The sequence below is a fragment of the Amblyomma maculatum genome, chromosome 3, assembly GCF_055883805.1.
Source record: "Amblyomma maculatum isolate TAMU_Amacu chromosome 3, ASM5588380v1, whole genome shotgun sequence".
NCBI lineage: Eukaryota > Metazoa > Arthropoda > Arachnida > Ixodida > Ixodidae > Amblyomma > Amblyomma maculatum.
Genome location: NC_139346.1, coordinates 181,901,511 through 181,926,204, shown reverse-complemented (window position 1 = coordinate 181,926,204; position 24,694 = coordinate 181,901,511). Strand labels below are relative to the sequence as shown.

The 24,694-nt window shown below is 44.8% G+C and overlaps 1 protein-coding gene and 1 pseudogene across 2 annotated transcripts in view; one reads left to right on the top strand and one right to left on the bottom strand.

Moving 5' to 3' along the window:
* LOC146197111 (ATP-dependent translocase ABCB1-like) overlaps nt 1-24,694 on the bottom strand; it is a 118,973-nt gene that overhangs the window by 36,858 nt on the left and 57,421 nt on the right. For both annotated transcript variants that reach the window (XM_084598854.1, XM_084598855.1), the window contains exons 3-12: nt 13,782-13,830; nt 12,478-12,810; nt 11,465-11,598; nt 10,100-10,271; nt 7,236-7,360; nt 6,749-6,865; nt 4,831-4,885; nt 4,629-4,742; nt 2,252-2,362; nt 44-169 (exon numbers count right to left, since the gene is read on the bottom strand). In XM_084598854.1, coding sequence (XP_084454980.1) covers nt 44-169; nt 2,252-2,362; nt 4,629-4,742; nt 4,831-4,885; nt 6,749-6,865; nt 7,236-7,360; nt 10,100-10,271; nt 11,465-11,598; nt 12,478-12,810; nt 13,782-13,830 — 1,336 coding nt within the window. The remainder of the gene's footprint in view (nt 1-43; nt 170-2,251; nt 2,363-4,628; nt 4,743-4,830; nt 4,886-6,748; nt 6,866-7,235; nt 7,361-10,099; nt 10,272-11,464; nt 11,599-12,477; nt 12,811-13,781; nt 13,831-24,694) is intronic.
* On the top strand, nt 14,173-21,190 carry LOC146197112 (DNA (cytosine-5)-methyltransferase PliMCI pseudogene; annotated as a pseudogene).

The following is a 24,694-nucleotide window of genomic DNA, read 5'->3' as shown; positions in this document are numbered from 1 at the left end:
TTTTATTTCGGCCAACTCACAGGTGTTGGTTAATGGGACTTACCTCCCCATAGCAAGGGTCATAGAAGCGGACAACCAGGCTGAGCAGAGTGGTCTTCCCCGAGCCACTGGTGCCACACACGGCTACCACTTGACCCTCATTTGCTTCCAAGCTGACATCACGCAGAACCTGGAAGTCACAGTAACAGGGCAGGAAGCATGAGTGAAGAATAAATGAACTACTATGACCAGCTCTCTTTCACCAAGCACTTTTCAGGATTCAATAAAAAGGATGGGCAGCCTGAAACACCGAATAATTTGCACCTCTGCTTCAACACTTTCAGTAAAAGATTCTCTTTTTAAGTGCCATGGCTTTCACTCGGCAATAGGCACAACCGATACTATTTCTTAACTGGTCATTGTTTAAGATTTGCCACATTAAACTAGGCCACTCTAATTTCTTTTAGACTTCAGTCACTTCATTTTGTAGTTCTTTGCATATTTTGTTTTAGTTCCAACAGATTTATTCGGACAAGTTTAACACTGGATACCTACAATCTGGAGAGAGAATGACTGCTATGATGCGTTTCATTGCCCTGAAAGAAGTCAAGTAGTAACACAGCTGGACTGACACTTCTCTTGGAGACCTCAACAGTTAGCATAATTGCCCACTATAGCAGGCTGGTTGCCAGTACAAAGTGAAAGGCTTCTAAGAGCAAGTGATTTGAATGTCTTTTTAATTAAGGTTAAGGCCCAGAAAAGCAGAGCAAGCTTTGATACTCCTTGCTGGGCTTAGCAAAACTTCCCAGCTCACCAGTGATGGCCCCTCGTCAACCTTACAAATGAATGTGTGCTGCAGACTGCAAAGTTGAGCACGTATCCGTCCTTCTTGATGTATGTACAGTGGGAAGCACTTAAAGCAACCAGCGTTAAAGAAGTGTTATGCAACTGACACGAGTTCTTTGCACTGTGAGGATTTGGCCCTTTTTTCAACACCATGCAGCTTACACTAAGTATACTATGTCTTTTACAATGTTCACATTATCAAAGTGTACCAGAATGTTGACGCAGTATACCAGAGCCATTTTTCTCTCATTCGTAGCATGCTGAACGACAGTTCCAAAAGGCATGCAACACAAAATCGTGGAGTCTCTCTCTTGCAGCTTTTCAATTCTCCTCTTGTTTGGTTTGGTTTGGGGGTTTAACGTCCCAAAGCAACTCAGTCTATGAGAAAGGTCGTAGAGGAGGGCTCCGGAAATTTTGACCACCTGGGGTTCTTTAATGTGCACTGACACTGCACAGTACACGAACGCCTTGCTTTTCGCCTCCTTCGAAAAGCAGATGCCGCAGCCGGGATTCGATCCCGCATCCTAATTCTCATCTTGTTACCTATGCATGTAGACAGAGAGAGAGTCTCTCTTGCAACTCTTTTTCCTTGGTTGCAAGATAAGAGCATCGCTGAAGATTGTGGTAAAGTTCTGCCCCTGTGTACAAGGTTGGTGAGAAGTTCCCAGGCCACATAGCCTTCTTTTGAGCCTTGTTGTGAAGCACTTTGGACATTCCCAAAGATCAAAACTTCTGAAAAGTGAGGGGACGCTGTCTCTTCACTGCTGATGGCTTTTGTAGCTTCGCAGGCGCCACAAGTGGCCGACTATACTGCTCAAAAGCAGACCCTGTGAACTTAAAACTCCTGACCAAACCTGTACATGTGAAACAACGTTCATTCAAGAAGCATGAGTGCAAAGACCACTTTTGGTATTATAGATACACTTTCTACGTTAGTTCTATCATATAAAAGCAAAACATATGCAAGTGGGAAACACACACACACACACACACACACACACACACACACACACACACACACACACACACACACACACACACACACACACACACACACACACAAACACACACACCATCTTACAAACAGACCTTTAAGCCCAGAGTGAAATCAGGTTGAATGCACAAAGTAGAAGGTATACTTAATGGTAGTGCAAATCGTGATTAGATCAATATTCCCCAGGCAAGCCAATAAAAAAACAAAACTTATTTTCTATTTTTTTATGTTGAAACTACAGTACAAAGAGACAGACTCGCACAGATACCAGATATATAAGCAAAAACATGCAAACAAAGGTAAAAAAGTGCGACAGACTCACACAGGTACCAGAAGCAATAGATAGAAGCATAAGAATACAGTCAACAATGGGAGGGGCAAGTGAAAAATTTCTGGCTCGATTTTGTGGGAAAAGTGAAGTTGCATCCTTACCAAATGGCTAGGGCACTTGGGATAAAAAAAACTGACGTCCTTAAAAGACAAATCGGATGTGAATTGCTTTAGCTGCAATCCCAGCTCAGAGTATGAGTCAATATCAGGCCTCTGAAAAAGAAAAATGGAGTACAAAACCCATGAGAGTTCAATGATCACTATTCGTCACAAAAAAAAAAAAAAAACACATAAAGAAATTAAGGAAGTGACTTATGACGACTTTTACGGTGAAAGTGACTTCTGTGCACCCAGCCCGGCTTTGAGTGCGAAAAGAGACTGCAGGAGTGCCATTACGAGAATCTCCACCTGCAGGGGCGTGACATGCACCCCTGCAACATTCCAAAAGTTTCACAGAAGAGGAGTAAACGTGGACACTGCTATTCATTTGCATGGGATTTCCAAGAGGATGAGAGGCGTGCAAGTCTTCTGCGAGTTGTACTATGACGGCATTGCCTTTTTGCCCACTGTAAGGTTTCAATAACCTCTTAAATAAAAATGCGGAAGCAAATATACAACCATTTCTGTCAGGCCTCCGAGACGCCTTGCAATGTGGCCTTACTTAGGAGCAATAAAAAAAAAATGATGAAAAACGGCAACTCTCCTGAAAACCAAGGAAAATAAATACCAGCTGTGATGTGACACAGGTATACCTGCTAGACCAGGAGAGAAGAGGAAGGCGAGAGAGGAAAGGCAGGAAGGGTAAGTGTACGAGTTTTTGTTGGCTACCCTGCACAGGAGAAAGTGTGAAATGTTGTTGAAAATGTTGAAAAGAAAGAGAGGAGACAGAGCAGAAAGGAACATAATTTAAAGTATATTCACATACTGATGCATTTATGACTGGAACCGGTTCATTTGTGTTAAGAGAAGTTCGGTGTCGAATTGGCCATCTTGCAAACGTCTTACGAACACTGGCTCAAGTAGTGGCAGCAGCTCTCGGGGAGCAAAACTTACTTGTTTTGATGTCTTGACTTTGAATAACACAGCAAAGCCAGCAAACATAATGATAAGCTCTCCTGCATCATACTATGTTCTTAAAATTTTTTAGCCTACCCCATATTGTGATGCAACTTTCTTCAGCCTCCACCAGGGAAACACCTAGTGCTTGATGTACAAGCTTTTAAGCACAAAGGCTGGACATCACTGTCTCACAACTGATTGTATTTTTGATAGGCACAAAATTTCAATACACATCGGTTATGTTTGTTATTTTATTTGTATTCGTATCGCAAAAATTGATATTCGAAATTTCGGAATACACAGGAAATTTTCGAATTCACCGCACTGCACGCTTCACTGCAAAGCTTGACCATGACTGCACAGTGAAACATCCTCAAAGCGTGATTGGGTCGTTTATGAAGGGGGATCTTCCCTTTTGTGAATAGGGCGTTCCCACACACGTAACGGAACGGGTGAAAAACGTGCTCATTTAGGTTTCATCTTAAATGCTGAAAACCTTTGTCAAAGTGTCCATCAGACAAAATTGCTGCGATACAAACGGTTTGCGGCAGTTTTTCCAGGCCCATTTGATAATTCGTGCTTTCGGTTAATTTGGACGTTTTTCATGGTTCCTTGAAGGCCGAAATAATGAGATTTACTGCAACTTAGTAGCAATATGACAGCTCCACCTGGTACCATGCAGGTCCTTTCTGTACAGAAAGCCTGTATATGGAATCCTGTAAAAATTTACACTAGATTTCCCAGTGGGGCATACAGTCCTGTGCACTTCTAGTTTAACTTTGTTTGCAAATATATATACTACCATGTGAATTCTGAAATAAACAAGATGAACAATGTTGCTACTTTTGAATTTTCCTTTTCTTTCTTTATTTCAGTGATCAAATATTCATATTTGAAGGCACTTTTTTTTCCATATACATTCATATTCGATTTGTATTTGAAAATTTCAATATTCGCACACTCCTAATTTTTCATCATTCATCCCACTCAGAAAATGTGCCCTAATTCTTTTTCTCATCAATTAACGCTCCCTACCCTCATATTTAAGGTTGACAGGGAAGCAAATGAGTAAAACAATAAAAAGTTTAGTGCAAACAAAACTTGACAACACAATGCACACAAGGCAAAGGTGAGTCACGATGTCAAACTAGGTCAAATAAACAGGAACAAATAAATAAACTGTATGACAGGGGCCAGTCAAATACCTTGTTCACTTTCAAAGTTCATAAAATAGAATGCTGCTTTAGCTAAAGCTCTCTACTTTACCCTGTAATTTGCCTGCCTTAACTGGAAGTATTTTCTTGGCTCCTTATTAAGATGGTAGCAGTCTCTTTTTGTGGTCAAGTGAAAAAGAAAGGGAAGGCTGAAATAAAGCCCGTCATATTATTGCTCAGTATAAGCCAAAGGCACAACAACTTACTCTGTCTATGACCTCAAAAGCACGCCCAGCTGCCATCTGGGCCACAGCGATGCTGTTGAGCTGTGGCAGAGCATTGCCTAGAGAAAATGAGCCTACCATGACTGCAAAGAAAACCTGCAGCAAACGAAAGACAGTGCGATTAGAGACAAGTCAGCACCTCTTACAGAGCAGGTGAGAAGCAAGAGCGAAATCAAGCACTCACTATGAATGCTCGGCCGGGGTCCAGCCTCGACGCTGCTACGAGAACAGAACTGTACCTGAAAGCAAGACGGCAAGCATAACAAGATCGCCGATGCAAAGCATTTTCAAGTACACTTTGGTTGCAAAAGTACAAGTTGAAGTACCACCTAAAGAGCCTGTTGGCAAAATATAACAAATGAAATAATATGAATATCTGACCAAACTAAACTGCAGTTATGACTTGACTGAGTGTCTGTTTCTTAGTTTTTCGTGCTTTCTTTCTGCATCTCTACAAAGAATGTTGCCCTTTTGAAATTTAGAGATTACAGTCAAGCCCACTTATGATAATACCGATAATAGTACCGCTTTGAACAATATATATATATCGGATATAACAATGAACAACCGCGACACCATCAGCTTTACCATGTATTTTAAGGTAAAATAATTTGCGTATAGCAATGCTTTCATGGTAGATTATCGGTTATAACAATTAAATCTGGTCACTGAGCGCCAACACAAAAAGAAAAAAAGGACTAGCAAATAACTGCGACCGTGCCAGCTAAACCACACCAGGAAGTACTAAGAATGATTAAGTCCGTGCTGGGACTCTCACTCGGCTACTTGCAACACAGTTGGACGCCTTGCAGAGAAATGTCAACAAGATTGCCGTGAAGCAGTCTAAGCTGAGTGATTACGGGGTTTCTGCCTGGGAATAAGTGAAAAGTGGTTGGTTGGTTGGTTTATAAGGTTTAATGTCCCAAAGTGACTCAGGCTATGAAAGACTGCGTACTGGAGGGCTCCGAAAATTTTGACCCCCTGGTCTTCTTTAACCTGCAGTGAAAGCACACAGCACATGAGCTCCTTGCTTTTCGCTTCCATCGAAAAGCAGCCGCCGTGGCCAGGATTCGATCTCGCATTCTTGAGCACAGCAGTCAAGCATCCTAACCACTGCACCACCGTGGCCGGGTAAGTGAAAAGTGTGAGCCACTTTCTCCTCATTAAACCTTCTCAAGTTCGTGTTTTTTTTTTTTATTAACCCAGTTATAACAATGGTATTTTCATGGCACTTCAGTATTGTTACAAGTGAGTTTGACTGTATAATGGCATAAAGTAAGCAAGGGTTATCAAACTGAGTTCTGCAGAATTCTTTGGTTCCTAAGAGAGTTTTCTGGTTTCCTCAGGCAGCTAAATCCATGCATACCAAAAGCATCCAAGTTTCCTTGAAACCACTTAATTATTGAACTACTAATTATATTATAACTGCTCATTGCAGATACACCCAGACCTTTATGAACTTAACCTAGGCATTTTTTCGGGGCCCATGGGCATGCATGCTTCTTCTTGTATGCATGTCAGGCAAGAAAGGATGGAAACTAAGGCATAATTCCTCAGCACCTTTTTAAAGCCACTGAGAATTGTTAAGGATAAATATATAGAGAATCACTGATGCAAACAATATGTGTAAACATTCTGCTTCAGTTCTAAGACATGAACTGAGTGCATGCTGTCTTTCAAGACTAGAGCTGTTCGAGAATGTTACTGTTAGGAAAGCAGCTCTCCAAAAGGCACCTTATTTCCTTGCATAGCGGACCTGCTATTTCATCTGTCAAATATAAATTTTTGCTAACTTTCTAGTTTGCGCAATTAATGCAGCCTAAATTTTTGTATATTTCCTTAAAATTTAGGTGCCTTCGTTACGCTTAACCTTTTGACTGTCGAATATTCAGAAAACAATTCACCCCCAGTGTCATTTTTTTTAATGCTATGCGTTTAGTGCAGTACCCGTACGGCAAAAAGTGTCAAAGTATAGCATGTGAACTCTAGACAGGATGAAATGCTAAACGTGCAAGAGGTAAGAGCAATGTACTTGACTGCCAACTGCAATAAGCACACTCTAAAAATGTGTCAACACACCTATATGACGCATCTAAGCTTACCAGAAGGCAAGCGCATAGGCACCGTAGAGGACCACGAATGTGAGGCCAAATCCAAACGCCATGGCAACATACTTGCGTCGTGCTGCAGTCTTGCCTGCTTCTAGCGCTGTCATGTACCTGAGAATAAAGAGAAACTTCATTCCACCACAGCCTACACCAGCAACACAGCATGGAAACTACGAGCTAGCGATGCCAGCATGCATAAGAGTACAGCTGCTTGAACTGAAATCAACCCTTGCCAGAGTGCAAGATTCAAGCACATATGCCAGCCTGCACCTAACCTCAAGAAAAGCACTCAAATGCATAGGCATGCATATGAAATGAGCTGTAATTGAGGGTCAAGTGAGAGTTGTACTAATATACGTAAACGAAGAAGACAATACAAGATTACAGTCTTCTGAGAGGTCTGGAGATATGAAACTTTCGGCGCGAAAACTGAGGAAAAGATAAAAAGCAGTGAAGGCACAAGAGGGAAGACAGAACTGACCGTTGCAGCTCACCGTACTGAGCACAGAAGGCAGCCACAGTTCTGATCTTGCTCAGCACCTCCAAGGCCACAGCCCCAGCCTGCGCATACTTTTCTTGTTCCTTGGCAGCTGACTGAGACACCATCTGAAGACCACACAATATGCCAAGTCAAAGTGTACACAGGATTTGCCTACTTGCAGCTAAAATCTTCCAGCTGGTGCTTCTCAAATCAGCCTTCAAGAAAACATTTCAAAGGTGTGATGCTTAGTGAAGGCTGCTAACTTGAAAGTCTGGTGATACCTGCGTTCACTGACATACTATATTTAAGGCCGGCTACTCTGTTCTGGGCCTGCATTTTTTCAACGCTATTCCTCATATACTATACCAAGCGCTGTAGTTTGATCAGCCCCATGAACCTTTGATCATCCTGAAGAACAATGTGATGAAGATGCTGTGAATCAACAATTTGCATTCACATTTTTGTTCCATATCCTTATACTATAGCAGAGATTATATAAGTCACACATTTTATCTTCCTGCACTAGATGAACTAGTTGCAAGCTCATGCAGCACCAGTACAGCAGTCTAGGAACAATAGGACATTAACATATGTGAAAAAAATTAGTTGTGGTTTAGCTCTGGTTAACCCTTGTTGAATTGCGAAAGCAGCGGCGGAAGCTTCTTTTGCCTGCTACATTATTCCCCATCACGCCCTATCAGTGCAAGGTGCTACATTATTGGGGACACTTAAGCTCATCCTTTAAGGGTATGACGCAAGAGCGTGAGCTACCAGCCCACATATAAAGTCACGCTTCAACTAAGCCGTATGGACGTGACTGCGTGTCATAGGGATAACGAGAATGCAAACGGTTCTAGCAGGCTGATTCTCACATCACCTTCCCATATGAAAGGAGCGACCCGAGTTGGTAGCTCCTGCCCGTGGCATAGGGGTAACGTGAACACAAATGTCATGGCAGGCTGATTTTTTTTATGAGAATGCAGCTACACCTTTTCACGGCGTAGCTGCAGCCACCCGAGGTCTCGCTTTGGCTGTCTAGTATAGATTTCGCAATAAAACTTTTTTTTGCATCAATACTAATAAAGAGCATTCACTGGCATTACAGTGGCCGCCATTTTGTTGTCCATGGAGCATAGCAAAAAGTCACATAGTGCTTAAGCTACATGATAGACAACAAGCTACCAGCCCACATATAAAGTCATGCTTTGGCCAAGCCCTATGGACGTGCCAGCTTGTCCTAAGGGTAACGAGAATGCAAACGGTTGTGACAGGCTGATTCTGATATCACCCTCCCATATGAAAGGAGCAACCAGAGTTGGCAGCTCCTGCCCGTTACAGCGCCGGCTCAGGGACCATGGTCATGGACACGGCACACAGCGACGAGCGGTTAGACCTGATGTAGTATTGCTTTCTCAATAAAAACAAAAAAGCATACTGTGGCCCCAATTCCATGCAGCCCTTCTCTGGTATGTCGCTCCCATCAATGTGGCATGAATATGTTTGCAGTGCGGTTTGACACGATTGACATAAACCTGTCTTTCCATCTGCTGCTGCATAAAAGAAGTGACTTGCTTTCAAATGCCACAAATATATGCTGTTGTAGTCATGGACTTTGACAGCGAAAATGAGCATGGTCATTATAACAGCAACAAAACTAGACACAGTGAATACTACACGAGTGCGGCAAGTTTGCAAAATTGGTGAAGATATCGAGTGCCACAGGCATAGCAGGTCTCTCATAATCATATGGACAGTGCTATCCCCTTCTTTCTAGATAATAGGTTTATAAAATTTAACGACCCAAAGTGACTCGGGCTACTAGAGGGATGTCATAGTAGCAGGCTCCAGAACTTTCGACCATCTTGGGTTCTTCAACTTGCATTGACATAGCGCAGCACACAGGCACCTTGCTTTTGTCACATAGAAATGTGGCCACCATGGCCAAGATTTGATCTAATGTCCTCAGGTTGAGCAGTCAAGAGCCCTAATCACTGCACCTCAGCAAAGGGACTTTTGCCACATAACAAAAGCGACACTGATTTGCAAAAAAACAAAACAAAACAACAAAACAACAATGGCTGCATTCAGTGCCTTTGATTGCAGCAAGTAGCATGAGTGTGACCTGTGAATATCAATAAAAGAAGCACAGTCCAAATTGTTGTCTTTCCTTCTACAACCTATAAAATTATATCCTATTGAAAAGATCGTGAAATTATGAATATTCCTTCTTAATCAGGACCGAATTAAGAAAAAAAACTTTTTCCATGCTCGATTTTTTTTTTTACTGATCGTCGGCTTCATATGCATGTATGTTGTAATAAGCCCATCAACCGCTTACTCTTGTCCACTAACTTCAGTAATGGGGTGCCACAATTTGCACATGTAATCTAAAAGCAGTCAGAACATCAGAGGACATCGTAATAATATACCACGGTGTTCATAATAAATTAATTAGATTACACACTGCGAAGTGCGAGTGATCACTTCCGAAAAAGTCCTTCACTGTTCTGTGATGTCATCTCAAAGGGTCTCCATGATTGCCAGGCAGATTAATACCACTGAGGAGCTTCTACTGCATTCTCAAGAAGCAAATGTCTTGATCTCTTTCCTTCCAGTGCCTGTCCTCACTTTCTCTAATGCAAGAGGCAGATTCACAACTGAGACATCTCAGTTGTGAATGGGCCCCATGCTTCCGAGAAAGTGAGAATAGTGAGTACTCACAGCTCAGAATTGAGAGTACAAGCACGGATAAATGACACCAAACCACCTCCTGTTCTCCATGTGCACCTGCAATTCTTCTATGCAGTGTCGAGATGTAATTGTATCTACAAATGAAAACAAAAAGAATTGCAAGCGGAACTCACATTTCCAAGAAAGGCCGAGGCAAAGGCAAGCAGTGGAGTGACTGACATGATCACAAGAGTGAGCTCCCAGCTCTCGACGAACCCAGTTGCAAAACCGGTCACAAAAGTGGACAGGTAGTGAATGAAGAGGCCCACTTTGTCTCCCATACCCTCGCGTAGGCGCTCCATGTCCCTGAAAAGGTAAAATGAATGAATGAATCTTTTGCCGAAAATGGAAAGATAACAAGCACATAGATGGAGTCCCTATTAGGTGCAGGCACTGGACTCCGCCATTCAGGCCCTCAGCTGAAAAACAGCACTCAAGTTTGCAAGGATGGCGGTCAGAACAGTTTCTGCACGTACATCACAAAGCCACGAACAAGAGTAACGATGCTAGGATGAGAAAAGTGATCTGGGCCTTCCAACAATGATGTGTGCACCAAAAAGAGCAATTTGTTCAGTGTTACCTGACTCCCATGTTGAAATGTTTGCAAAGACATGCCTGCAGAGTTGCCCATCTATTCAACAATCTGACGATCTTATACCAGTCATCTATCTTGGCTTACCAACAATCTGTCTTAGCCACATCTATGTCCTTCGACCCTCTTCGACCACACACCCCACCTCCCTCACACACATAAACTGCAGGATGCATGTTTTGAACTCATCCCCGAGAGGTGGCACAGATTCAAACCCCCGACCTCCAAGCTGTCGGCTCCCTTCCTCATGTATGCCCTAAAGAAGCCCCTCATGTATGCCCTAAAGAAGCCCCTCATTTTCCCTGTATTTGTATGCAGAAAGGAAAGTGTGCAAAGAATTGAATTTTATGTGTGGCCGAAATATAATGTCTCCTTTTGTTTCAAAGGCTCTGACAGGTATCTGCCCCCATTGTCTCTCTACCTTGCAACATTCTTTCTAGGACATTTTCAGTCACTGATGTCTTTCAGCTCCAAATATCATGATAAATCATTGATGTGTGCTTCCCCTTGAACAACTCTACCACTAATGAAACAAAGACGTGAAATGAACACACACTGAACAATGAAGAAGTGCACATGTGCAAAGGCAAAAGAGGACTGCATTTTGTCTGTTATGCTCTTCATCTTTTTTGCCACGCATAGAGAATCAATAAATGCAAAGCCATACTTTTGGCACGAAGTATTTGCTCCCATCATCTAACAGTAGCTGCAGCTAGTGTCGGACGTTGTACATTCACGTGCAGTGTTCATGCAGTTTCATGAAAATGTTCCATTCAGAGTAGCGTGTAGTAGCAGGTCTAACACGAAGGTGCACTTTGAAATGACCGATACTCTGCTCTGATGCAATCTCATTTTAAAGCAGTTTCTAGAGAATCCAGTCAAGTGATGTCAACCCCACGAAACTTACTCATTCATTCTTGATGCAACTTCGGTAGCACGGTGTCTGTCGAACCAGGCTGCATCTTGTCGCAAGAGCGAGTAGAACAACTCCTGCCGCAGTCTGTACAGCTGACGATCACACGCTCTGGTCCAACACCACACCTGTCATCAATGAACATGTATACTTTCACACAAATAAATGACCCCCCCCCCCCAAAAAAAAAAAAAAAAACAACAACAAAGAAAAATTGAAGCCAACAAGGCACTTTCTCAAACAGTACATGGCTGAAAATAAAAGTACACAACAGAAAACAGCCCATATATTAGGTGGAGGTGCCCTATTTTCTGCTATGTATACTCTTCACTACGTAACCCAACTCCAGATTGTTTACAAAAATAGAAGCTTTGGGAAACAAGTCAAACAAGCCAAAAGCATTGAATGCTTCTCTTAAAAAGCACTGACTGCTTTACTTAGAGCATGGGCCTGCACTTTCAGTTATACCTGTGGCACCTTAATTAACAGAAGGATAAAAATAAAAATGTGAGCCCTTTAAGTGTGATATGTCAGTAAGCAAATATTTCCAAATAATATTAATTTAGGACTACTTCTTGCTTACTGCTTTTGGACATTAGTCTAAGATGCCAGAGAGCAAGTGAATACAAAGTAAAATAAAATCGGAGGTCTCCGATAAAAACCCTTGAAGACAGCATCAGGAGCATCAGTGTGGTTGACCATCTCAGGGCATGTTGGTAACAAGTGCAAAAGGACAAAAAGAAAGCTCAGAAGAAAAGAAAAAGAACTATAGAGCTGCTTTTTTGTAGCACTGATCACCAACGCCGACTCATTCCAATTTGTCTGACTAGCAGGCTACTGTAAAAGGGAAAATAGACACTTGTAAAGACTGATATTCCCACATGCTAATCTTTCATGATTAACATCTTGGTAATACTGAGTGACTAAAAAGGTAGACAAAAAATCGGATATGAAATATTATTCAGTTGCAGCACAAAAACAAATTTGGTATAACGAAACTTGCATACGTGTATAAATGAGGACACAAAGACGACTGCAGCAATGATGACATAGGTGAGGGCAAACTTGTTCATTGTGTTGTTGTACTCGAAGACGGTTACAGGGTCGAACATGGACATTGCCCCACTGCGCCGTATTGCTTCCCTAAAGGTCTCGGCAGGTGGCAAAGTGGTAAAGTTGGTGCTGTCACCATCGTAGAAGCCGGCTTGCTGCTGGTGGATGAAGGCGTTCGTCATGTGACCGAACACAATGGCCAATAAGGGCCAGCCAGCACCATGCAGAATGGCAAAGATGGTTCCAAGGAACAGCAGGATGATGTCTTGTGCAGTGGCATAGCGAAACTGCAATGCAGATGTAACAAGTTAGAGGTGAATACAAGTGATAATTTCAAACTGGTTATGTCCAATTTATGCAAAAATTTAGAGTTGATTGTACCGGTTGATGCTATCCAGAATCAACTGAGAATTTGTTCCCAAACTAGTCGGACAAGTTAAGATTTTTCTTCACCTGGCGTCATGTGGGAAGGGAGTGCATAAAAATGTGAACGAGAGAAAATACACTCTTCGCAGGCAATACACATAACAGCGTTAGCTAACTTTCGAAGCAGTAAAAACAGATGCAATGGCTAATTTTATATGCGAGACCGAAATGATGGAAATTCATGGTAATAAACAAAATTGAATGCGTCGCCTAATTTTGACTTGTGTGGAAACCTGATACGTACTATTTCAATACTGCAGCGCTGACGGAAATATTTTCAGTGACATTTATTAAAGCTTGAAGAGCAAAGAAGGCTTCTGACTTGATTAATTAAGCAACACCCCATAACATTTTCTGTAAACATAACTCTGGCCGAGAAGCACGGCGGTAATTATATTGTGCAGGACGCGATAAGGAAGAAAACTCCAGACTAGTTTCAACCAGAAAAGGCAACAGCAGGGAAGAATTTCGGGCCCCAACGAGTTCTAATCGTGTTTCATCCAACAACAGGAGACAGTCAAGTGATTAAGATAGGCTCATCAAGATTATGCAGAGAGGTACGATCGACAAAACAAAGGTGACATTTCACGTCATATGCTGCCTTCAACTATGAACTATCACAGCTCGGTGTAACCAGTTTAATGTTTCAGTTTCCAAAAAGACATTCTCTGCAACCTGCATTGACTAGCAGAGGTGACCGGACAGAACAAGTTCAGCTTTATCAGTCTGTGGTGAAATTTACCGAAAGGAAATCGCACAGCGCGAGTGCATAATAGCGAATGTTTGCCATGTCACGTATAAATAACTAAATTAAACGATGAACGCAACTTACTAGTTTCCAGTAAGAGACCTTCTTTGGGCGTGGCCACCTGTCATTGTTCCTGCAAAGAGCGCAACATGGAACAGTTGCATTACACTTGTGAACAGGGACCGCGCCGACCCCACACAGCTGCTGCTTTGTTCAGCTGTGCAGCCGGGTCGGGATCCTTTCTCTATGCGGCGGCGTCCTTCGTTGCTATGCCGACACCCCCAAAAGCTACTCTGGTATGGAGGATATTCACGAAACAGCGTTACTGACAAATAACTAATATGTTGTAAATAAAATAAAATATATACACAACATAAAAAACTCGGCGTTATCAACTTGTTAGCCAACGTTATCACCGCGCCGGCAGAGATAAGAAGGCGGCGCTATCATCGCACCACCCGCGCCGCCCGCGAAGTTTTGCGCGGGAAACGGCGTGTGGCGTGTTGCTGCTCCTCTCCGCTGTCCGTTTTCGCGTGCATCGACGTGCGAAAAAATCAAGTTTGGTTCGTGGAAACATCACCGGCAAGATGAAAACCGTAAACGCGGCACCTGTGTCACCGGTAAAGTTGGATACAAACGGCAAGTGCTCTTCGGACGAGGAATGCAATGGGACGGGCGGCGCCAGCGATGAGCGCGAAGAGAACGACGACAAAGAGGATCTATCGCCGCCGGTCACCAAACTTGGCAAACGCAAGCGACCCAAAAAGGACGACGACAAAGGCCAGCGCACGTTGACTGAGATGTTTGGACAGATGGCAAAGCGTGTTAAGAGCGAGGACGGCAAGGCCGAGAGCAACCGACAGCCGGTGTCGGAGGCGAGCTACACACGCTGTCCGGACTGCCGCCAGAATGCGGCGGATTTGCGGCTGTTCGAAGGGGACCCGGCGAACGCGGTTGACGAGTTCTCGGCGCTCACTGACCCTCGGCTGAGCGTGTTTAACGATGGAGGCGCCGACGACTGTGGCGATGACGTGATGGACACGCCGCAGCACAAGATCACGCAGTTCGCCGTGTATGATCGACACACGCACCTGTGCCCTATCGACGCCGGCCTGATCGAGCGCGACGTAGAGCTTTATTTCAGCGGCTACGTGAAGCCCATATATGACGAGGACCCGTCTCCCGAAGGGGGAATATGCACCAAGGCACTGGGCCCCATTGGAGCATGGTGGACGGCTGGTTTCGACGGCGGCAAAGACGCATTGATCGGGTTCACCACTCCGTACTCTGACTACGTGCTCATGGCACCCAGCGAACCGTATGCGCCTTTCATCGATGCCATCAAGGAGAAGATCTACATGAGTAAGTTGGTGATTGAGACTCTGCTGAAGGACCCCAGCACCACATACGAGGATTTGCTCAACAAACTCGAGTTGACGCCTCCGCCCCAAGGCATTGCCAAATTTACCGAAGACTCGCTGTTACGAAATGCTCAGTTCGTGATCGACCAGGTGCAGAGCTTCGACGTCAGTCGCGATGACGACGAAGCTCTTTTGATCGTCAATCCCAGTTTGCGGAGCCTGGTCCATCTGGCTGGTGCGACGTTAGGCCAGCGGCGAGCAATGCGCCGGGGACGTCGCGAAGCGTTGCCGAAAAAACCCGTCTGCACGCTAGCCACGACTACACCGCTCGTTCGAGACGTCTTCGAAGTCCTGTTCGACGGTCAGATCGACGACAAAGCGGCGAACTCAGCGGCTCGCCGCAAGCGGTGCGGCGTTTGCGAAGCCTGCCAGTCGGCCGACTGCGGGAAGTGTAAAGCATGCAAAGACATGGTGAAGTTTGGCGGCACCGGCAGGCAAAAGCAGTGCTGCATAGAACGGAGGTGTCTGAACAAGGAGTTCGAGGAAGCCGAAGAGGACGACGGCGACACCGAGGAGATGGAGAATGCCCTCGACCGTAAGGCTGTGGAGACGGAGGCGCCCATTACTCGCAAGACGACGCGGCAGGGCGGCAGCAATGTCCGGTGGGTGGACGACAAACCAATCGCTTCCATTGGCAAGAAGTCCTACTTCTCGCGCGCTATGGTCAACGGCTCCGAACTGCGCTGGGGCAGCTTCGTGCTGGTCACTCCCAAAGAACCCGGCACACCCCTGTACGTGGCTCGAGTCGTCTACATGTATGAAACCGCTGCTGGCGAGAAGATGTTCCACGCGCACTGGTTCTGGAGAGGCTCGGACACTGTTCTCGGGGAAACTTCTGACCCTCGCGAGGTATTTCTGGTCAATGAATGCGAGAACCAGAACCTCAGTACCGTGAACGACCTGTGTACTGTGGTGTACAAAGCCGCGCCGGAGGACTGGTTTATGCGAGGTGGCCTCCACAGTCTGGAAGATGAGTGTGTGTTGCGTGGCGAGGACGACGGGAAGTCGTTCTTCTACCAGAAAGCCTACGAGCCAGAGACGGCACGATTCGTCGACCCGCCCGAGTTGATCTGCCCTGAAGAGTGCGACGTGACAGATTCCTGCATCTCTTGTCGTCACGCTGAAGCCGAGAAAAAACTGGAGACCCCATTACCTGGCGAGGTCATCGAGGAAGAGAACGGCAGGCGCAGCTATGCAAGCATCTCTTACCAGGGCAAATCGTTTTGCATCGGTGAATGTGTCTTTCTGGAAGCGGATGCTTTCCAGTTCAACTTCAAGGCTGCGAAAAGCAAGAACAAGGCCAGCGCAAAGAAGGAAGATGTGGACGAGGATATGTATCCCGAATACTACCGCAAGCGATCCGAATACATCAAGGGTTCAAATGCTGACGTGCCTGAACCGTTCAAGGTTGGCAAGATTATCTCCATATATGGAAAGCTGAGCAATAGCAATAGCGCCGATATGTTCAAGCTGAAGGTGAAGAAGTTCTACCGTCCGGAGAATACACATCAGCCCAAGCAGGATGCGGACCTTTGCCTTCTTTACTATTCTGAAGAAGAAGCCGTTGTTGAGCTGAGTCAGGTGTGCGGCAAATGCTATGTTGTCTACGGCGAGAACCTGGCAGAGGATGTCGAAGACTACCTTCACCGAGGTCCCCACCGGTTCTACTTCACAGAAGCATACGACAGCGAGACCAAGACCTTCGTGGAGCCCTCATCTAAGGCTCGAATGATGGGCTGCCTCGGGAAGGGGAAAGGCAAGAAGGGCAAAAGCCAGCACAAGACCATCACTATCGAGCCACCAGAGGAGTTCTATGTGACGCAGCGCAAGCTACGCAGTCTGGACGTCTTTGCGGGCTGTGGAGGGTTGTCCGAGGGTTTCCACCAGGCGGGCGTCAGCGAGACGTGCTGGGCCATCGAACGAGAAGAGCCTGCGGCCACGGCTTTTCGGATGAACTTCCCCGACGCCACAATCTTTACTGACGACTGCAACCGCCTCTTGCGTCTCGTCATGGACGGTGAGACTATCAACGAGCGTGGGCAGACGTTGCCGCTGAAGGGAGATGTCGAGCTGCTCTGTGGTGGGCCTCCGTGTCAGGGTTTCAGTGGCATGAACCGCTTCAACTCAAGGCAGTATTCCCAGTTCAAGAATTCGCTCATTGCATCATACCTCAGCTACTGCGAGTACTACCGCCCACGCTTCTTCTTACTCGAGAATGTGCGCAACTTTGTCTCTTTCAAGCGCAGCATGGTTCTCAAGCTGACCCTGCGGTGCCTCATCAGCATGGGCTACCAGTGCACCTTCGGAGTCCTGCAGGCTGGGAACTACGGGGTGCCTCAGACCCGCCGCAGGGCCATCATACTGGCGGCGGCACCAGGAGAGAAGCTTCCGCTGTATCCGGAACCGGAGCATGTGTTTGCGCCGCGTGCCTGCCAATTGACTGTTATGGTGGACGACCGCAAGTACCTGTCCAACTGCAAGTGGTCCTCATCTGCACCTCTCAGGACCGTCACTGTTCGTGACGCCATGTCAGACCTTCCCGAGATCCGCAATGGTGCTAAATTCGACGAAATTCCCTATGGTGCGCACCCCTTGACTCCATTCCAGAAGACACTTCGCGGAGGGGGTGCTGTGCTCCGGGATCACGTTTGCAAGGACATGGCTCCTTTGGTCGAGGCACGAATGCGGCATATTCCCCTCGCACCTGGTTCTGACTGGCGTGACCTCCCCAACATTGTCGTGCGGCTCTCAGATGGCGTCACATACACCAAGAAGCTGTGCTACACGCACCGCGATGCCAAGAATGGCAAGTCATCAACAGGTGCTCTCAGAGGCGTTTGTCCGTGCGCCTCGGACAAGCCATGTGACCCAATGTGTCGCCAAGACAACACGCTCATCCCCTGGTGCCTGCCGCACACGGGCAACCGGCACAACCACTGGGCCGGATTGTACGGCAGGCTTGAGTGGGACGGCTTCTTCAGCACCACCGTGACCAACCCAGAGCCTATGGGCAAGCAGGGCCGCGTCCTGCACCCCGAGCAGCACCGCGTGGTCAGCGTGCGAGAGTGCGCGAGGTCGCAAGGCTTTCCGGACACATACCGGTTCTTTGGCACCATCTTGGACAGACATCGACAAGTCGGCAACGCCGTACCACCACCCATGGCACGAGCTATTGGGCGCGAGATCCTCAAGTGCCTCGCTAACACTACAGCTAATTGAACGTGCCTTTGAGATGCAGACACTGAAACTGTGGAAAGTGTGTGCATTTCATGTTTACTCTTTGAAGCCTGATCTGCCAGGATTTTATGTGAAGTGAGGGCAGTGTATTTTGATACCATGTTTTCTTTTAAAGCCACTGAGGTGCATTTTTATATCTATAGTATACAGTTGTTTTCCTCTCTTCGTGTGTGGTTTTGCACACTTTTTTACTATTATTGTTTTTAGAGGTACTTACAGAGACGGACTAATCTTGCTGGCACCTCTAGTTTGGAACTAATCTAGCCATCAAGCATTGAAAGAATTGTTGCCATTTACTGCATATTAATCACCTGCATTGAGCAATGTGCCTTTGTCATGCCTGACAACTTTTCAAGTGCTGGAGAGTATTTTGTCGTATTGTTAGAGTGCTATTATCAAGTCAGTCAAGTACAATGAACTAGCTAGCTTAATTTTACTGTGTTTTAGTATGTTTATTGCCATAAAATGCATTGATCGTATTGAGCAATCCCCACTGGTATTTTTACCAGCCCACGTGTATATTCAGATCGGTACGACCTTTTACTGTGAGACATTTTATGAAGTCTTTTTCAGGTTGCAGCGACTGTTAGCTTGCACCATATGTTGGCCCATATGAATGTTTTTTTACACATTGATTCATTAAAGGATCTCTATTGGTCTTGAAACAGTTGTTATCTTCTGGAAAAATGTTTGTGTAGATGTTAAGGTGGACCAGACTCGAATACAGAAAGTGAGGCTGTCTCCTACAGCAAGCATTGAAAAATCAGAGGAGACCGTGGTCCTAAAGCATGCATACATGGCATAGGAAAAGGGAAGTGTGAGACGGAATATGCCATTTTTACATGATGTGGCACCTTGTAGGGAGTTTGAAAATTTGTCTGCTACTGATTGAAAACGTTTTTGGGAGACGTAACCGCCTGCAAAGTGCCGATATCTGTACTTGACAACTACTGCCATGTGTCGCCTACGCCTAACTCGGACACGTGAACTGCGCATGGCCTCCGTGATTGGCTCTGCCTGCGCTGATCACGGAGGCCGAGAACTGTGCATGCACAGCTGGGCTTAATAACTTTGGGAGGGGACTGTATGTGCGGAGCACGTGTGGAAAAGGCAGATTGTTTCAAGAGCAAAATATGAAGTTACATCGTACTGCATAGAAGAAAGCACTCTACAAGTCTTGCATATCAAGCTAACAGAACATATGTGGCTTACTACACAAAGAGGTTGTAATCATTTGCAAAGAAAGAACAGAAGTCCGCATGAGCCATTGTAGACCTTCCCTGTTACTCAATGAAAAGGGCAGCCAAATTTCCTTCCAAGCCTTTCCAGTTTTATTCATTAATTTTTAAACTTCTGATTTTCAGTGATTGATCCTTTGATATTGCAGGAAGACAACAAAGGACAATGCATATTTATTTGTGCGATTTTTATTGGAGGAATGCAGGAGAGGCCTCAGTTCTGTAGGCGTAGTTTGGCTGGTGGTGATTCTCAGCATACGTCATTGTGTACATGCAAAGGAAAGTCAGCTCTGTCCTTTTTATGTCTGCAATACTGACAGTGTGCAAGCATTCTGATTGTTGCGCTCGCCGTGACAAGATTTATTTTGCAGTTTTGTGCCGTGTTTGTACTCCATTAGCGAAAGGAGAACTTTTTTCTTTTACCTGGTAGCTTGTGGTTTCTACGGCAATTCGATGGCGGGCAGGTGTGATTTGTACAAACTGGCTGCCTGTAGGGAAGCACACTATTAATTTCTAAACGTTTCCTTTGAGGTACCAAGTGACTTCGGCATGTACCGGTCCTGCGGACGTCAAAGTGGTGAATTTTGCTGTCTAGTAACTTGGTTAACTAATTTCTGACAGTTAACATAAACAGTTGTAGTCAGGCGCTTTATTGCGGTCAGAGGTTTCTTGTGGGCCATTTGTAATAGCCATGTCAACTTTTGAAATGTCAAAAGTGCGATCACTGTCGATGTTAAGACTCGACAAACTTATTTGGTTGAATCCTTGCTAGAGCCGCTAAATGTGCGAATGCCCGAGATTGTTCTAATGCGATCAATCACATTTGTGAATATAATCGATGATATTTATCCACCTACGTAAGGCCACATTACGAACTTTTACCTTTAATAAACGGCATACCACAAGACCACTTGATGACCTTTCGCTCACATGTGAGTGAAAGATAACATGTTACAATTGCTACTGATGCCTCGGTGTGTGATGAAAAGGCAGGCGTGGGCATTTTCTGTCTTCCAGATTTCACCCTTATTATTTTTTTGGCTGAGTTCCTAGCAGTGGTTCTTGCCCTGCGCAAGCTCCCCAATTCTTTTTCAACAGCTTTAACACTTACAGACTCATTATCTTTGTGCACTTCCCTATCTGCATCTAATGAGTCACAATTAGTTCAAACATTTAGGTTTCTCATCCCTCTTCATGTCCAATTGATAAGGATTGTTTGGGTTCCTGGACACGGGGGCCTTCAGTTCAATGAAACCGCTGATGCTTTAGTGAAAACAGCCTTGTGTGGTCAGACCTTTGACCTCTTTCCAATCTGTGCATTTGTCACAGCGGCACGTTTTCGTACGTATATTTCAATGCGAGAATTTGGCACCTCGGTGCTTACTTCCCTGGATGATTTTCTTCGCCTTCTATTCCCTTGGAGGAGTAAAGCCCGGCGGTCTCGCAAACTCGAGGCTTCCCTCGCGCAACTTCATTGTCGTGTTCCTCGGCTAACTTTTACCTCTACAGGCCTGGTCTTGCAACCTTTCCTTTGTGCCAATATTGCACTGAGGCAGAAATAAGTGAAAATTTTTTCTCTTTTGTCGCTGATACACATTGCTCAGGAGACAGCTGTTAGAAGTGCCATTACAGAAACTTAGTTTTCGCTTGTCTTCAGTGGTTGTTCTTTCTCTTGGCACTTCTATGCTGGCAGGTACCAATGAGAATGTTTGCTCTGTCATACAAAATTTTGATGATGATGATGATGAAAGTGTTGCTCGTTCAAGATTAGTTGTCCCTTCGCGTCACGTTACTTCTAAAACCGGCATACTATGCATACCGACACTGCAGTTTGCTATTTTAATCATAAAAAATAGGTTACAGCAATGAACTGCTTTTTTTTTAATACAACTCAATTGCAGTTAGCTCAACTAGACGCACACAATGCTTATGCGCCTGCAAGATGGTCGTTCTCATATGCCTTACCTACTAAACATTGAATACTGGTCCTCTGTATACTCCAAGGAGGTTAAGTATAACCCATAGGTCGACAGACTCACTAACGCTTACATTCAGATCGTGAGTGCATCCGAGCTCACATTCAGATCATGACCTGAGTTGTGAGTGAGAGCCGTTCAGATCTGAATGGTGAGTGAATCCAGACTCGCATATTAAGATTATGATCTGTTCATGTCCCAAAGTTTCTATGAAATCAAATTAATGTCAGAAGTTGAACACTCATGATCCTGAGCGACTGGGAAATCGGCAGTCATTCTTAAGATCCTTGCGGACACTAGTTCCCTGTGTACTTGTGATACTGAATAAGCTTCTGGACGAGCCGATGATACAGAGCATGTCCACTCTTTGCCTGGTAAGTAATACTAATTATTTTGGCTATGAAAGGTTATGCTGGTTAATCTCAGCATTTGTTCTCGCACGCGTGCTCTTTTGCGGCGGCTCTTTAGCTCTTCCTGTTCTGTTTTTCACAAATGGTTTGACTGGTTAGCTACTCCCTGGTCCAAAACGAGCCAGGACAGCTAGCTATGATGTCAGGCTGATGATACTTGAGCCCATCGTGTCACCGTATTTTCAATCTTTTTACGCTCATCACCACGGTCCAAAAATCTGATTTTTCTTGTGCCGTTGCTCCGATTGGCTAAGCTGTTTCATGTGGTCTGTCACGTGGCCTCGCGCGGGTGATTCAAACTCAGTCCGGTATAGCAGAAATTTGACCTCGGCCGATCGGGTCCAAAACCGATGATCAATCCAATTCGACTACGGCGAACACAATAGAACCTTCAAATCGGGCCACCATCAATTTGGTCCACCCATCCACCAAAATTTGACCTCGTCCAATTTGGACCAAAATCGATGTGCAACATAAGACTACAGCAAAAAAGATGGCGACCTCCAAATTTGGCTCACCAATTCTAGAAATTTGACCTCAGCCGACCTGGACCAGTATTGATGTTCAACCTAATTCGACTATGGCGAACATGATGCTAACCTCACAATTTGGTCTGGGCCACGTCCAAATACGGCTCACCCACCCCCGAAATTCGATTTCGGCCAATTTGCATCAAAAGCAATCTCTGTCCATAACCGGCCATCCGCGACACGATGGTTGCCACCAAATCTCCATTTCCAAAATTTGGTCTGGGCCACCTCCGAAATTTGACATTGTTAATTGCAGTAAAATCGATGCTCAGCCATCATTAACTGTGCCCAACATGATGGTGACCTCCAAATTTGGCCTGAAAAAAAAAAAACAAACAAACAAACAAAAAACACGCGCTTCCGCACTATAATCGGTTTAACAGGCTTCCTTAAGTCCTGCAAGCGTTGAACGTGTTCGTTTCTGAAGAAAACAGTTTCGTCTTACACTATTTTGTATTTATTTTTTTCTGCTTCTCTCTGCGCTGCTTTCCGCCGACATATATACGCAAAACACTAGGCTTATATTTATTATATCCTCAGGGTGCAGAGTGCGTCATTTCTTTTGTTTAAATCGACGTAGGTCTCTATACCCAGCTATTGTCCGTTCGATGCTTTCTTGACGAATCATCAGCATCGCTGCTCCGCAGGGCGCATACCAAGCTGAATACGATTTATATTGCAAAAATGATACGCCATATAATTGTGCGCGTCATGAGACAGTGACAGAACAACGGGAATTCAGAAATAGGGATATTCTGAGATGCCTCTGCAAAATGTGTTGCTTAAAAGAATCAGGACATCGGTTATACAGCGTTTAATAGCCAGCAGAAAGATTCAGCACTGTCACAGGGCAGTAGGTAAGCTACGACGTAGTTTTAATGATTGACAAAAAATATCGAAAGTGAAAAGGCCGAGTTAAACACATGACAATACATATATCCAAGGTAAAAATCAAAGATAAAGATGCCTAATTAATACTAATTAAGCGTGAAGCTACGAAATGTAGGCTACGAAATGAAGACTGAGCGTTTTAGGTTTAATTAAGCCTAACAGGTGTAGCTATAGCTTAAATTTCTCAAAGCTCATATGACAGTATTATAGTGCTGTCTGAACACACCTAGCCGTAATTACGCCTTCCTAAGTCAAATAAGCTTAATTGATAAGGCTTAGATAAGTCTAATAGGTCTAACTAAGCTTGTTTAGTGCGGAAGCATACACGACAGTATTTTGTTGGTGTCTGACCCGCCGAGGTGGCGCAGTCGTTAAGGCGCTCGACTACTGTTCCCAAAGGCGCGGGATCGAATCCCGGTCTCGGCGGCCGCTTTTCGATGGGGGCGAAAAGCAAGGCGCCCGTGTGCTGTGCGATGTCAATGCACTTTAAAGAACCCCAGGTGGTCGAAATTTCCGGAGTCCTCTACTACGGCGTCTCTCATAGCATGAGTCGCTTTGGCACGTTAAACCCCACAAACCAAACCAAACAACTGGTCGGAATTACATCTCCCCACATCTAATAAGCGTGATTAGGTTCAGCTAAGCTTAACAGTATTTAGTGCGGAAGCACTTCAATCTGGAGGTCTGCGATAGGGATTCGAACCGACATCTCTGACCAGTGTAGGTGTCCATTGTACTGCGCCTTCCTTTTCCCGAAAACCTACGTAAGTAAAAAAAAAAAAAGGTATTCATGGAATAAAAAGGCGGTGTTAAAGGCGCTTAGGGATATACAGCGTCTAAACTCCACCCCCTATCCAAAAAAGTATATATATATATATATATATATATATATATATATATATATATATATATATATATATATATATATATATATATATATATATATATATATGTGTGTGTGTGTGTGTGTATACAAGTATTCCTGAAAAAAGCGGTACTAAAGGCGCTTCGCGTCTACCCTTAAGATTAAGCTTCAGCGTCCATCTAATTTTGATGTACTTAGTCGAAAAATACAAATGCAGGAGCACGCCCGATATCATGCTGTTATGCAGGCACCCCGTGCGATGCGCCAAGTGAGCTAAAACGTAATTATTTAATCTCCACTGTCATGTCGTACCAATATCACTTTGCTTCTCATCGACTCAATAGTCTACTCAGATAATCTTCATTTATTTATTTACTCTCAGGGCAGAATCATTACAAAGAGGGGTAAGTAAAAATAATAAAGCACATA